General features: G+C 42.5%; 1 protein-coding gene across 10 annotated transcripts in view; it reads right to left on the reverse strand.

Moving 5' to 3' along the window:
• Positions 1 to 1,883: 1,883 nt before the first annotated feature.
• The window catches only part of maptb (microtubule-associated protein tau b), a 52,821-nt gene continuing 38,769 nt past the window's right edge, over positions 1,884 to 15,935 (reverse strand). For 6 of the 10 annotated variants that reach the window (XM_048244943.1, XM_048244944.1, XM_048244946.1 and 3 more), the window contains 6 exons: positions 15,578 to 15,628; positions 14,945 to 15,189; positions 13,506 to 13,598; positions 8,917 to 8,998; positions 8,346 to 8,452; positions 1,884 to 4,687 (listed from right to left, as the gene is read on the reverse strand). In XM_048244943.1, the coding sequence (XP_048100900.1) occupies positions 4,475 to 4,687; positions 8,346 to 8,452; positions 8,917 to 8,998; positions 13,506 to 13,598; positions 14,945 to 15,189; positions 15,578 to 15,628 (791 nt within the window). In that variant the 3' untranslated portion in view covers positions 1,884 to 4,474. Of the gene's footprint in view, positions 4,688 to 5,713; positions 5,916 to 8,345; positions 8,453 to 8,916; positions 8,999 to 13,505; positions 13,599 to 14,944; positions 15,190 to 15,577; positions 15,629 to 15,935 lie in introns of all 10 variants that reach the window. The other 4 variants (XM_048244947.1, XM_048244952.1, XM_048244945.1 and 1 more) reach the window with 3 other exon arrangements.

A 15,935-nucleotide genomic window follows, 5' to 3' on the forward strand; every position in this document is an offset into this window, starting at 1 on the left:
CTCTCACATTCCCCTCTGTCATTTAACTCCATTATGCTCATCCTGACTCTAGGCTGTAGACAGGACGTATGCTAAATGGAAAAAAATGAATGAATGAATAAATTAATGATGAATAAATTAAGGCACCAGAAGCACTTGTGTTTTCAGAGAACACTTGGTGTTGCGCATCTTTTCGCTCAATTTCATGAAGCACTTTTTTTTTTCATATTGCCCACTCTACCGGTTACCGGTATGTGACAGGATATGCCACTGAGTTTATCTTCAAAGCCAGTCCGGTGTCAGTATATGAAGGTTCTTTTCCATTTTCTTGTAACTCTTCATGATGGATCTCATCTCTTTTGCGCTTTGCGCTTTGGAACTCTTAATTCAGGCCTCTCACCTCACCTCCCCTCACTCTCAATTGATAATTATTTCCAGGAACCCAAAAGTCCTTGCAAACATACATTACTGGTTCCATGAAGTTTAGATTTTTGGCATCTAGTAGACGCCAAAGTAATTACGGAAAATGTACTTAGATCAGTTATTACACACAGAATATTCAGCATTGGGCAGATTTCCTCTGCTGAAATGTGTACAAGTAAACACCAACCCCTTCTATTGGTATGTCTTATGACTCTGCATTGCTCACTAATCTAATCTCACTAATAATTGCTATCTAAAAAACCCCACCTTAGACAATTAAAACATGTCTCAAGGAATCACTTTTGGGTATAGAATGTCTCTTGGTGACATAAAGTGTGTGTTTGTCGCCATTGATGTAGATGCCCACTATTCCCTTTAGACGTTTAGAAAGACACTGAATGGATTGTCTGTAGTCTTCTGTTGGCCCCGGGTGAGACAAAACCCTTCCCCTCGCCGTTGTCTAATCCTGCTCTCGGCCTGTCCCTCTGGCCGAATATGACGGGCTGTAGCGCGCCTGATTGTATGTGCCAAGTTCGTATGTAACGCTTGCAATCACTGCCCCAAAGCGTCATGCTCAACTTAGTTGTGGTTTCATATCATTGGATAGTTATCTGTGGCTCGTTTACGTTAATACAAACGAATGTATCATATTCAATAGTGGACCGTTACTTCCTGTTAAGTTCTTCCCCTTGCAGAACGCTCATATCTGCACCGATTAGTCCCGTTATGCCCATTTATCTGTCTCTGGATTGAGAGAATCCGGGTGATGTTCGTGGATCCTTAGCCCGGTGGATTGTCTGGAACAGCAGACAGCAAAAATCCTGAAGGACGTCTGATTGTCAGTCCGGATGGTGTTTGTAAAAGCCTCCGACTACCATGCCGTTTATGTGCCCCTATCCCAAGTTTGTCATTATAATCAATTACGCTTTTCTGTCCCTGCTGGCTGGGAATCTTAAATCCCACTTGGCAGGTTTGATGTACAATAGGGTTTGACTTAGCGTTGAAAAGCCAATATTGTATTGTGTGGGTTATTTTCATACTTTGAATATCCAACGTGGTGAATGGGGATGGGTGCGTCTGGTATATCCTTTAGCATGTAATAGTTTGTACAAAAAAAGAGTATATTTTGTAAATACCTCGTTTGATTCTTTACTGTGTTTGATGTTCAGGCTGTAGCTGTCCTGATTGTATAGGGAGAAGACACAAATATTTAACTTTTTCTTTATGCAGAGGCTAAAACATGTTTATGAATAATTGGCAAAGACGGGATGGCAACATTTGTGTATCTCAAAATTAAAGTGAATTATATTGTATCAACAGTGTGGTGTGTCTCTTCCATTAACAAACCATGGTCTGGTCTAAATAGTGGCCGATAGTGAAAACTACAAGCTTACCCCAACTGCCTTCAGAGTAGGCTAACTATGAAGATGTCATCTGGAGTTGGTTCACGTTTGTTTAACAAATGAAGACCAAAAAAAAACTGGCTGTTGAATACCGACTTTTATTTTCAAATTCACGTTTACAGCAACAAGTATCAGTGTAAACCAATTCATAATAATAAAACTCACATTACATAGACAATCACGACTGTCAAGCTAGAAGGTAGGCTATAACTGCAATGAAGGGAAAGGCAGAAATAAGGACCGCAAGGAAAAATGACAACACTTCTACACACAGTAGGAGTTCGCACATGTACCGTCAGGAGTAGTCACTCGGCGACTTAAGGAACCAGCTCTCCATACCGCATCGATCAGCACGATCACAAGGCTCTGGACAGCAACTTATAACTTATTGTATTAACACATCTGGCGGGCTCCGACTATTTTAGTGTGTAAAACGCGATTTTTTTTCTCCAGTTTTCCCGTTCTCTAGAACTCGCCCGTTTGGTGCATGCCACGCCTTGCACTTAGGCTACAATATACTTCCACCACTGTTTTCTCAATCATATAAATTATCAACCCTTATTTAGATTGTTTAGGTCCAGTCCCACCCCTCAAGTCCATGCGGGTAATGGAGAGCTCGCCATATAGGCCTACTGAAAGGAATGCTGAAGCGCTTCGTTGCGCACAGATCAGCACGCAAGGGTGACTGAATTGGGTCCAGGTTAGCACAACTAAACACTCACTCTTGACAGGGTATGGATATATGGCAATTCTTCAAAAGGCCTTTACACAGTGACGGGCAACATGAAGTTGCGCTCCATGAAGCCTCGCGTGTTTGCGTTATTTCACATTCCACTTCAGACGCTTTTTTTCTGGTTAGAAAGTTATTATAACCCATCTCAGACGTGGAACAGTGTATGAGAAAACAGTGTAAAGACTAGGTGCGTTAAGGAATTTTGAAGGAAAAGAAGTAGCCTAACTACAAAATAAAGAATAGGAAGATTTGCCAACAGCTGATGCATTCTTTTCTTGAATAGCGGTTACATCTCACATTCACGGACTACTAGTAAGGGAGGAAAAGTGCGCAAAACAAGCTTAGATACGCTTAATGTTTCTTTCTTTTTTTAACTTAAAATGTGTATTCAGTTTTGATATGAAGCTCAGAAATATGTCTAGACAGGTGTGTACAGGGGTTTAAAGCGGTCGCAACCTGATGTTGGTCATTTTTCTAAAATTTAATTTACGCCATGCTGGGAGAAGCTGTATGAATATCGACAGAGTTGATGTGACGTAAATGACTTTCAATGCAAAAAGATCACTTTCACCTTATTACTAAAACGCTCTCTCGGTCATCCCGATGTGGAACAACTGTTTCATTCAAGTTATTTTATGCATAAGTGTATCCACGGCGGAGTAATGTCGATGGCATAACAACGGTGGGCAGGCACTTTTATACCATACATTGCTTTTGAGACAAACGCCTCGCATACAGGTGCCAACACTTAGGGTGCCCAAATTTCTGCTAATGTCTTTTTGGTAAAGCGTAAAATGCGGGGGTATTTAATGGCGTTAATCATTCTAAATCCGTTAATTTTGCGAAGCACAGGGACCAACCCAAACAGGTCCAACTCGGGTTCTCTCTGAATAGGCTTTTCTGCAGCATAGTCAAAGCATCGATTAACTTCAGAATTCACGTGAATTCACTGACCGTGAAACACCAATTACCTCACTCCAAAATTAAACTGGCATCCACTTTTACTTACGTTAAAACAGCCATATTGTAGCTGTGCTCTTTCAGACCTAAAGTATTTTCTGAAATACGCTGTAAAGCAATGTATATGCTGATTGCAAATATGTTTTAGTTTTGAGAGCCAACTAAAGTTTTTATTATAGGCAAGCGCACGTCGTGCCATGTGCAAAATTACTTTGGACAATTATTCACTTAGTTTCAAGAAACATCCTTGTTTTGCACTGAGAAAACGAAAAATAGGCCTATAATTAAGAGATTTCAGGCCTGTGAATGATGAGACTTATTTCTTCCCAGTGCGTGCCTGTGTTTCAGTCATAACATGTAGATGATAACGATGCAATTTGGCACTTAACCCTGTTTCAATAAACTGAGGACAATAATGAACTGTTTACAATATTTTCGCCCTCTTTACATGTAGCCTAAAGACAACTAACCTTCAAAAACCACAATCTATGTCAACAGATGCCCTAATCTGGAATGGTTGTCAGTTTGAATACACGTTGTCATTTCGTCAACAGCTTAATTTTATTTGGACAAATCGATTACCCCCTTGTGATCTGTCGACATTAAAAGTTTAAACATGACATTATTAAGCTACTAAAACATTCACAATAAGGCAACATATATAGACAGTAGTGGAAGAGACCCGGGGAACTGACTTTTTTTGTTCAATCGGGGTTTCATAGACCGACATCTGTTTTTATCATTTGGAATAACAATGAAAGTTGCAATAATGACACTTCGTTTAAAAAAGTAGGCCTATCAGTCATTTCCCAGAAAGCAAAATCTTATCATAACGGACTGATCACACAGATAGGCTGCCCTATTTAAGGGGTAATTAACTTTTTGCAGGACGGAATGGGAGGTGTAGTTGCATTATTTGTATCTTTCTGCAGAAGATCGCGTGCTCCCTTCATCGCATCCGTTATGGCTGAAGAAATCACAGGCCTTGTTTGGCGAGGGAGGCGGACACCTGCTCCGCTAGTGAGGACAGCTGCGGGTCCGTCATGTTGATGCTACCGGAGGAAGAGACGTTGCTGAGGCGACGGGGGGAGCCGTCCATGGAGAGGTCAGCTGACTTACAGACGATGTCCGCTCCGTGGTCGGTTCTTGCTTTCGCCCCATCACGGAAATTCACTTTGTGGGATTCAATCTGCAGTGAGGAAGGGAAGGCTTTAGTGCATAGCTGTACATTTGCTGTGATAAACTTCTACAACAAGTCTTAATTAACTGTGCCTTGCAAAACTAGATGCCATTGGCTCAAAACATAGCCTATAGGGCTAGCACTATTTCTAAATGCAGATAATTCTAACCTGAAAGAATATAGGGATAACCCTACATTTATTTGTTTCAGTAGCAGCAATGATACCTCTTCAAGGGTCGAAATTATTGGGGGGAAAGGCATGTTATGACGAGCACCTTTATCTTATTTACATGCCACTGACATAGCCTACCTTACTTCATAGTTTAATAGTGTTTCTCAAAATATGGGCCAGGTAAGGTCTATTTACTACTGTGAGTGTACCCCATGTTGTTCCAGAATGTCCTTGCAACAAAAGCGCCAGATAAATAATACAAAAAGATAAGATTCGTTTGTTATTATCCAGCATCTCCAATGACTGCAGTCAAAGCTATACATTCACTTTGATCTCGTCTTTTTGATGTATAATTGAAGAATTTGAGACATGCTTAGTTAGACCCATAGACAGTAAAAGAAAGGTTAGACCCGATCCGAAATGTGTATGCGAGGTATAAAACCATGGCAACGCACCCTGAACCAGCAGGTGCGGTGGAGTGGATATCAGAGTATGCGCGCCCTCTGGTGTTTGAAATTGTACACATTTTTCCTTTCTGGTTTAATCTGTCATAATGCAACTCTCCTTTAAAATGTTTTAAGTAAAACATTTACCCACATAGAAAACACATGTAAACATGTTCTCATTCTTCAGCATAACCTCACTGTAAACTGTGCAAAATTGTTTTTTGGAATGTATCTTATAGCGGTATGCATTGGTGTATTCTCAGTCAGTCATTCATCCATCCATTCATTCAGTCATTCATCCGTTCGCTCATTCATCTGTCCCATTGTCAGTCACGCCTGAGACTTGAGCCTGCTGTCTGTGAATGTTTGTAAGCCTACTGGTGTTTGTGTTGTGCTGAGAAACAGGCTGCTACTCACTGGAGGCCTGCAGCCCTGCCAGCTCAGCGCCCTCTAGTGGTGGGGGGCCAGAGGGCAGCGCTGCCTCAGCCTCTGTGTTGTCACAAAGGTCTGCGCTCAAAGCGTTCCCACTGGAGGAGAGCCCTGAGCCGTCTGAGCTGGGAACGTTCCCATTGGAGGAGGCCTCTGTGGCTCCTCCCTCTGGCTCCCTCCCCTTCTCCTTCTACAGGTGGACAGGAGGGATGGAGTGATGGTGGTGGTGGTGGGGGGGCAGTCACCCCAGGAGAACAATATTAATAAATCACAATACAAAGGAAGCAGAAACCTTACATCCGAGGTGGAACATATAAGATGGGAAATGCCACGAATAGGCAGAGTAGGGTAAAGAACATTCACTGTTTTGCTGAAAGACATAGAGAGGGAACATAAATCGCATAAAAGATGACAAAGAGCGAACAGCAGCGCTGGTTTTAACTATAGAGATGAGCTCATCGGCGAGGGTGACGGCTTTGACCACATATGAGCCGGCCAGATCCAATCCTGTTTGAGGAGATCATGTTCTCCTGACTCGGCCACGTTTTTGGTGCCAAGACATGTACAGTACTATCTAAGATCTCTGTTAAAATGCTCGATTGAGAAACTAAAATGTCCTGCCCATGAGGCCTCTGTGGTTAAGACGTTACAGACAGGTAAGACTGAAAGGAAGGTTAGTATGCTTTTGCTATGCTAGGACTGACATGCCACACTGATTAAATGGGAAAGGGTGAGGGGGACTGGAAAAACAGTGAGATGCAGATAGTGGGTGAAGACATGTGAGAGAGGAAACAAAACACGTGACAGAAAGAGAGATGGGGGGGGGGATTGTGATGCCACTCATGCTGGTTGAAGGAGAAGAGAAAGGAAGTCGAGAGGCGAGGCAGCCTTCCTACTGTGCTCCTGTCTGTCCTCAGCTGTCTACTATTCTCTCTCAGTGTGTGTGTGCATCCGTGCGTGTGTGTACATGTGTAGGCAGCCGTGGCCTACTGGTTAGGGCTTCGGGCTTGTAACCGGATGATTGCCAGTTCCATCCCCGACCAGTAAGAAAAATGTGGGCGGAAGAAGTGGTTGAGCACTGCTCTCCCATGCCCACATCCACGGCTGAAGTGCCCTTGAGCAAGGCACCTAACCCCTCACTGCTCTCCCATGCCCACATCCACGGCTGAAGTGCCCTTGCGCAAGGCACCTAACTCCTTACTGCTCCCCAAGCGCCGCTGTAGCAGGTCACTGTCACTGCTCCTGGTTAGTGTGTGCTTCACCTCACTGTGTGTACACTGTGTGCTGTGTGTGTTTCACTAATTCACAGATTGGGATAAATGCAGAGACCAAATTTCCCTCACGGGTTCAAAAGAGTATATATACTTTTACTTACTTACATGTGTGTGCGTGTGTACATGTGTGCATGCAGTGTTTACAATCCTGTCTGCTTGAATTGGCTATCCATCTATATGAATATGAGTATGAGATTTCGGATATTAAAGCCGTAATTGTGTAATATGAAAAAGTATAGAACAATATAGTTACATTAAAAGGGAGCTAGTGTGTGGACTTCTACACTATTTCATATTGCACTGCCTTGGGTCGAGCACCTACACGGTGTGATGTGCGCACTGCTTCGAAAATCTTTTGAACAGCAGTAATGGGTTTCTCTTACACAGACAACACTTATGTTAAATAATGAGGGTGCAAGACACTTTTGTTTTTTTTTTAACTGATTAACACAATATAAACTTAATGCTTTTGAAAATGTTTATCTCCTTTATCCTAATGAGTAACTCAGTGGTGAAGCACTAGTGAATAGAGAAGCTGTTGCGAGCAGTCGATTGACACGGATCAGTCAGAGAGATGAGGCAAGGTGCTGGATGCGGTAGCAAAGCTGTGTAGGACTGCACCGTTTGGGGGAAATATGGAATTCCAATTCTTCTGAGAGATATTGTGATTCCGATATGATTTTTTAATGTGAATGAATTGGTTCAGTTCAATATTCCAAATGTCTCTTTAAGTTGTGCCACTTCTGATTGGTGAGTATGCCTAGTGTATGAGAAGCACAACACTCCTGATTGACTGGGAATCTCACCAATCCCCAAGTGCTGTGCTTCTCACTCATTAGGTATGCTCACCAATCAGACATGGAAGATGACAAGAATATAAAAATCATAAATGTGACGAGGTTAACTTTGCATGATTGTTTGTAGCCTTGGTGATTAGATAATTGCAGTGGTTCATATTGCGATTGCGATCATTGTGCAGCCCTACAGCTGTGTACAGGGACCAAGCCAGAAGAGTGCAATCACACCATGTGCAAGCAGATCACTCCACAAGACCACTTCAGGTGATTCCATAAAGCACCTGTGACTTTTCAAGCGTGATTTCATTTGAAAAGGGAGTGAAACACCATCCACCAAGATTTGGTGTATTATGGACATTTTATTAAGAAATGAAATGTTGAGTGTGCCTCTACGTTTGTATTTATTTTACCAATTTATTATAAATGTGTGATGCATTTTTGTTTAAAAAAATGGTCTTCAATTGTCCATTACATTTCTCATTGAATGAATCCTACAGAAGTATAAAAACATTGCTGGAGTCCAGACATGAGAGGTAAGAGCTTGGTTACCTTCCTCTGCCCCCCTCCAGGTGTGTGTCCTATGTTCTCCAGGGAGCCGACCTTGGACTGGCCCTTGAACTCCAGCTTCTCAGACCTGATCTCCACTCTCCCACCACCTGCACCCAGACAGATTTCAACATCTTGCCGAGACAAGTTTCAGAGCATTCCACAGAGGACCACCAAAGTGACACAGGTATTCAAACACTGTCCTTTTATTTGATTAATGGGCTTTAATTAATGCCTGATATGCCCTGGTTTGCCCAAGATAAACATCCAAAAAATTCCAAATGCAAAAAATTAATTTGTGTTGAAATTGGTACCCAAGACTAATTGCACAGCATTGATATAATAATAAATTTGGCGCCCCCTAGAGCTTCCTGACTACATGTGTGCTGTTGCTATGAAGAATCAAGCTCAAGCAATCCCAGAGTTTCACAGGTCAGTCAGTTTTGTCCTCATTTATTTGCATACGAGTCTGTAGATAGAATTATGGTACACTACATAGGGAAACGTCCACAAAAACACACAGACTTACAACTTAGCAGTAGGACTATTACTATACACACAGTCACAAACGTACCTGGCTTGTGGTGGATGTTAGCCTTGGAGCCACACTTGGACTGCACGTTGCTCAGGTCGATCTTTTTGTGTACGATCTGGACCTGGACACAATGGGAGAGGGAGGAGAGAGAGAGAGAAAGAGACAGGAGAAATGGTCAGAGACGACAGGGAGGCACACACACACACACACACTCCCCTGTCCATCCCATCCACAAGGGGACACTGGCTGAGCCTCAGCAGAGCCAGGAAATCCAGCAAGGCAGGCAGACCTCCAGCTCAGGGGAGTCCAGAACAGGAAGAAGACACATGCAGGACTGCACCAAGGCTACTGAAGCAGTCACTTCTCATACAGGAAGAGACAGGCCTTTTAGGGGAGGAGAGAGCAGTACAGGTATAAAGATGAGGGGAAATGAAGAGTTCATTAAAAAGGGAAAGTTACGTGAGGATAAAGGGAGAAGGGTAAAGGAGAATGAAGTCATTGTGTAGTCCACTCACATAGCCATTCAGCGTTTGGCAGTTCCTCCGCCAACTAGTTCAGTTTCACAACAGAGGGGCAAATGCCTCCCTGCTGACTGCGCAAGGCAGAACAATAGGCTGTCCAAGAACATGCACACACACACACACACACAAAGTCACACACACATACACTCACACATGCATATGATCAGGCAGAAAGCCTATCATGAGTGTGGTTTGCTGCAGTAAGACAGAGTGCTGGTGTCAGCATTGCCACTGCAGTGGTTTCTCTCAGCCATCCTCCACAGAATGTGTGTTTGTTTGTGCATGTGTATGTGTGTTTGTAGCTGGGAGTGTGACTGTGAGAGTGTACCAGCTCGCTCCATCACCAAGACTCAACAAGCCCAGCATGCCAGAATGCAGTCTCATTATCAAAGCTCAGCTCATTTTTTGCCATCAGCAGAACGATGGATCTAAGTGCAATAGACCCATGTGCAGAATGATGTGATTATCCAACAATCCCAGCACTTGGCCAGCACAGATTCTGGCTCTAGATTTTCAGTTGCTTAAGTTTTCGCAACCTTTGATTAAATTGCTTCAACAATGCAACAAAGCACTGGCTGCCAACTTGAACTTGTTTACCCTGGCGGTGCCGTTTCATCCTATAACACAAGTCCTATTGGCAACAAGTCACTATTTGTTCTGGTATGTGTATTGTTTGAGAGCTAGAGATGGTTGGGATTAAATAAAGCCCACTGCACAAGTTCCATAGTTAAATTTGTTGGGTTTAGGAAAAGGGAAGAGGTTTGTGAGAATGTTAAGTGCATTCTCTAAGTAATCCCTTAGAACAACAGCTAACACATAAACACAGACAGAAGAGAAAAGGAAACAACTCCTACATTGATCAGCACGCACATACGCATACTCCCAGGGGTCGTCAGGAGCCTGGTCATCCTAACACACGCACACATTCACATACTGAGACATCAGGCGGTCCAGCCATTTACTTCCTATACATTTCATGCAGTTCAGGGATTAAACCAACTCTAACTAACACTGGGTAAATTAAAAAAAAAAAAACTGTATACTTCCAGTTAAGATGATAGGAAGAAGTACATAGCATGAATTTATGAAAGGAATTGTGTTGGCATAGTGGGTTTGAGTTAGAAAGTCAGCCTAGAAATCATCTCACTCTTATCAGAAACCGTTTCTTGGTACCACCACTGAAAACAACTAAATGTCACTTGAATGTCTTCTTCATATCTTCTTGGCTTTTCAGACAGGCAGACTTGGGGGCATCATCATAGCAGAGACATCTCTGAGAATGCATTGCCCTTTACCCATGCAAGAGACCATCTGACCACTCTAAAATAACTTCCTTTCCTTGCGCCCTGTCCATCACTGGAAATCATTTAAATTCAAAACACAGGGTAGCCACTCTGAAGGCTGTTCAACCTTCAATTATCCAGTGTAGATCAGTGGCCACCGACACAAGGAACTAGGAAAGAAGGCTGTTTCAGAGGATTATGATTGGTCTCAAGAGTTTGCCAACAGTCTTGAATGGAGCTAGCTGACCAAAGACACCAGGGCTGTACAGCTGTTCATCCAGAATGTTCTACAGTAGGAATGCCAGAGTTTTAAAGCTTTTAGGATTGCTGTCATTTCTAAGTCCTATGGTCAATCTAGGGTCAGGTGTCACCCCATTCAGATTAGCCAAGTGGTTTTAAACAAGCCTTTCCAAGCAATTTTGCTATTTAGGCAAATCTTAGACGTGTTGTCATCAGTTTGCTACTGGTGATGTGAGAGCAAAAATGCTAATGCTACAGAGATGTTACAGAGATTTCAGTGGCTGCTAAGATTTCAGTGGCCCTGACTGCTAATGCTGCGCTCAGAAAATTAAGCCTAATTGAAGTCTCGTCATAACAGTTAAGCTTTTTAAAAACCTGAGCCCTTAAAGCGCAACAGTGATTGGACAATGGCAGAAAGAAAAGTCTTCTGATTGGCAAATGGCAAAGAGAGGACATTTTTGCTTGAACATAGCAGTCTACTATTGTCCGATCATAAATGTGCTTCCCTGAGGGTTGGAAAGGTCAAAGAAGGTTAAGTGTGCACGTTGTCAAGGAACCCTCTTTTGGGATTCAATGAGATGGGTTAAACCATTGGCTTGAGGGGTGAAGAGGAGGGCTGGCATTTCACCAGCAACTGACCTAGAGTTGCTTACTTCAATTGATCAGTTTGCAGGATGGTAATCAAATCTAATACATTCGATTGTGTGGAACCTTTATTGATTTTTCTCTACATGGGGCGACACCAAAACCAGTCGATCGGTAAGTGGACTGAGCAGCTGAGCTCACTGAGCAGCACCCTCTTTGAATGCTTTAAAACATTTGAATTCTTTTTACAAGGATAGACTTCAAACTATGGGATAGTTAATGTTTTGTTAATGTTTTTTTTATTTTTTATTCATTTCCTTCAAAAGGAACTCTAAGGTCATATAATATAGTCTAATAAAACCCAGCTAAGGAGACTTACTGATGGTAACTTGGCTTAAGATACTCATGTCATCTTATGACTACAATTTCATTCGTTAAGATATTCTTCTTCTCCAAGAGTGGAACAAATTGATAGTGACGGTAATAGCATTAATGGAGACTGGGAAGCGAATGAAGCGTTGACATATTCTTCTCAGCTCATCTCCAATACATCCATCCCCTAATTTCAATGCAAATTAAATATTTAAGAATCTAGTTAAAACAAATGTTCTGTGTCTTGTTATTTCACAGAAAAATAGCTAAATTAATGCTAATCTCAGAGTATATGCTTTAAAACAAATGTATGCTAATCTATCATTACCTGTACAATTTATTTGGCTAGTATTAATGCACTGGTGTGAATATTTAATTCAGAAACTAGTTAGAAAGTAGGGGGGGTGCTGTGGCGCGGCAGGCTACAGCGCCCGTACCATATACGAGTAGCGCCAGTACCGTTCGAGTCCGACCTGCGGTCATTTCCCGATCCCACCCCTCTCTCTCCCGCTTGCTTCTTGTCTCACTCTCCACTGTCCTGTCCAAATAAAGGCAAAAAAGCCCCAAAAATATACTTTAAAAAAAAGAAAGAAACTAGTTAAAGATATTTTGACTGGAATGTACTCATATTAATGTTAATGCAACTACCCTCATAATAATCAGTTTCTTTAGATAATTTACTGAGAAACATCTAAAACTAATAATCAGTATGTGCTGATGAACCAGCTATATAAGCAATACAATACTCTAAATACATATTGCCTGGCTAAAGAACAGAGGGAGGCTGTGATGTCTTCTCCCTTAAAGTTCTAGCCACGTCTGTTTGTTACTGTTTCAGCTGAATCCACAGAAAGAGGAGGCCGCAGGAGTTACCGCAGACCATGTCTTTTTCCATCACTGAAAGGATAATATGTACATTTCCTTTACATGTCCAGATGGACTGAAAGTAAGTCAAGTATTAAAAGACTGCCAGTATAGATCACCTAGAGAATCCAAGAGTTAGAGGCAAAATGTATGTAGCTGTAGCCAGCAGGTAATTTCTGAAAATGTTCCATATACGTCCCCATCACCTTGGCTTGCTACTTCCCATTAGCATCCCCAAATGTGGAGACAGCTACATGAAATCCTTTAAGACGCCAGCAATAAGACAGAGAATCCGGTGTGGACTCTGCTGTCTGCTGCCACAGACTCCCAGTTTCTCTCTGTGTGGATTCAGCTGCTGGGCTGTGAGACTCAGCTCCAGCCAATGGGTTCCTCCTGTTGGGTTACTCACATTACCACCGCCAGGAACATGCTTCATATTGTCTTTGGAGCCACACCTAGCCTTAACATTAGAAAAATCCACCTTCTTGTGAACTATTTGCACCTGCAGGAGCCAGAGGAAGAAAGGGTGCACAGAAACAGACAGACAGAAAGAAACAAAACAAACAAAAGAAAGAAGGAAAAAGAATAATGTTAACCTCCCACATTGTGACGCTTCAGTGCAAGTCACAGCCTGCACTTTTCAGGGCAAAAACAAACAAAATGACAAAGAAATCAAAGGGAAATGAGGAGAAAAAGTGGAAATGGTAGTTTAGTTGGAGTTGTGACAAGATGTGTCACCACCATCATAATCTCACACACTCACATTGCCCCCGCCTGGGGTATGTTTAATGTTGTCTTTGGAGCCACACTTCGCCTGGACGTTGCTCACATCAATCTTCTTTTCCTCTATTTTCACCTGAAACAAACGAAGGTAATATTGTTATGGTTTCCTCCGTGTACTGGGGCTTCTTGCCTTTTGTGAAATGGAAGAAATGAGGAATCCAAGAAAACAAGCCAACACAAGGCACACACACTGGGCAGAAAAGTCCCAAACTTTTCAGTCCATTTTTCTTCCACAACCTGTAAGGAAAGTACATGTGTTTATCCAGTTGACTTGAATAATCAACATGGCCAACGTCATGATCACCAAAATGTGCTTGCTGTTCTTCATGCCCTTACACTGAGTGAATTTCTGAATGTGTTTGTATCAGAACATCAATTCCCATCTAAATTAAACTAGAGTGGCTCTAGTAGTCTAGGAAGAGTTTAAAATATGAGAATCAAATATTCCTACAACCACAGCTCATTTTGGCACAGCTGCACAAAGTGATTCATTTCTCAGTCACTTGGTGAACATATACCGGTATGTCTTTAATTCTTAGCCTTATCTTGCCTTGTTTTTAATCTCCAATAAAGTCTAGTGGACTGTATCGATCCAAAATCAAACTATCAATCTACATGATGCATTGATTCGTGTTGTAGGCTAAATGCATCACTGCAAATTGTATTATGAAAGTCTCTGTCAAAGCTACTGAGTACATTGTGCTGACAGGGAACCATTTTGCAAACTAACAGCAGTTAGGAGTGAGCTGTTTGCTCTGCCATATCTCTGAAAGCCTTACATGAGTTGCTAGAAGAGCACATCAATAAATCATCCGTCCTTGTGAAGGTCTTTAAATGAATAAACATCTCTCTTGTATTTCTTTGAAAAAGGCCCACTGACACAGCATGTGAGATGCATTCAGCAACCGCTCATCTCTTCCCAACCGTCTCTCTCTATCTCTGCTTAGCCAATCAGACACATACGAACTAGAGAGAATACCAGTCCAGGAACCAATAAGAGACATGAAGTGCCAGCGTCTCGGTCATTTGTTTGTGCCATGCTTGGCCTCCCCTGGGAAGTAGCGGCTTAGTCATGTCCTGGATGTCTGTGATGTACACAGCCACAGCAGGGGCGAGCAAAAACAGGGCAAATAAAAAACAAATGCAGAATTGTCAGGCAAACCTCCAACATACTTGTCCTCATGCACACTGTGTGATGTAGTGGGGGGAAAAAAGGAGTGAAAAAAAAAGAATTCATGATGGGTTTACTGTATCTAGATAGATAGATAGATAGATAGATAGATAGATAAACAGACACAAACACACATACATATACACACAATTAATCAATTAATTAAATAATCCTGAAGGAAATTTTGAATGTTGGGGAAACTGTCTTTGGGTCGAGAAAAACCTGGTGTCTCCCCTCAGAGTTCTCACCTTGCCTCCCCCAGGCTGGTGCCTGATGTTCTCCGTGGAACCAATCTTGGACCTGACGTTCTTAAGGTCAGGCATGGGTGCCACAGGGGCGATAGGAGTGCGGCGGGACCCTGGGGATTTGGGAGGGGTGCGGACCACAGCCACCTTCTTCACCTGGTGCCCCGGGGTGCTGGAGCGGCTGGATGGGGATTTGGGCGTGGCCGGGCTACTGTAGCCACTTCGGTCAGGAGTCCTGGGAGAGTCAGCTGAAGCAGAGGGAAATGCATCTTGGGAAATGTAGTTCATAAGCAAATAAGTCTGTTGAATTGATTTTTTCCACTTCATGAATCTATCTTTTATTCCAAAACTGGGGGTTTTAATTATTTTTCATAGCTGATATATCAAAAGACGGCTACGAAAGACGGCTATTGTATGCAACTCATGTACTTTGGTGAATGTGACAGGGAAGCACACTTGGAGTAACTACTTAAAAAAGCAGTATCTGAGGACTGAGGATCTAATAAATCCCTTTTAGAAAAACTAAAAAAAAAAGACACCGCACTGGCCCTTGGTGGTGCATCACATTCACAGATATTTTGTGCTGTGTTTCCTGTTTGATTGTACGCCATTTACTCTTCTCCACATTGCCGTTACCTCTCTCAAACTGGGGAGGTCCTGGTTTCCGCTGATCCATTCTTGCAACAGCTGTGTGTTACAAATCAGAGCAGCACACATGAGACACTGGCCAGGGGCCACTGGTAAGCAGTGACCCCATGGTTCTCAGCACTATGGGTCTTGTATACTCAGAACAGGCAGTCCAGGCCACTCCCAGATGTTATGTTATGTTAGGTTATGTCAGAGCCGCAATGTTAGGAAAATATACTAGATGCTTGTGACATAACTTGTGGCAAGTTGACATGCTGCAACTTGTCCTGGATCTGGTAAGTGACCCTTATATTTTTAGTACAGTGGTTGGCATGCTTCTACACAACTTGAAAGGGTCACAGGGTTT

The sequence above is a fragment of the Alosa alosa genome, chromosome 6 (genome assembly GCF_017589495.1).
Source record: "Alosa alosa isolate M-15738 ecotype Scorff River chromosome 6, AALO_Geno_1.1, whole genome shotgun sequence".
Classification (NCBI taxonomy): Eukaryota; Metazoa; Chordata; class Actinopteri; order Clupeiformes; family Clupeidae; genus Alosa; species Alosa alosa.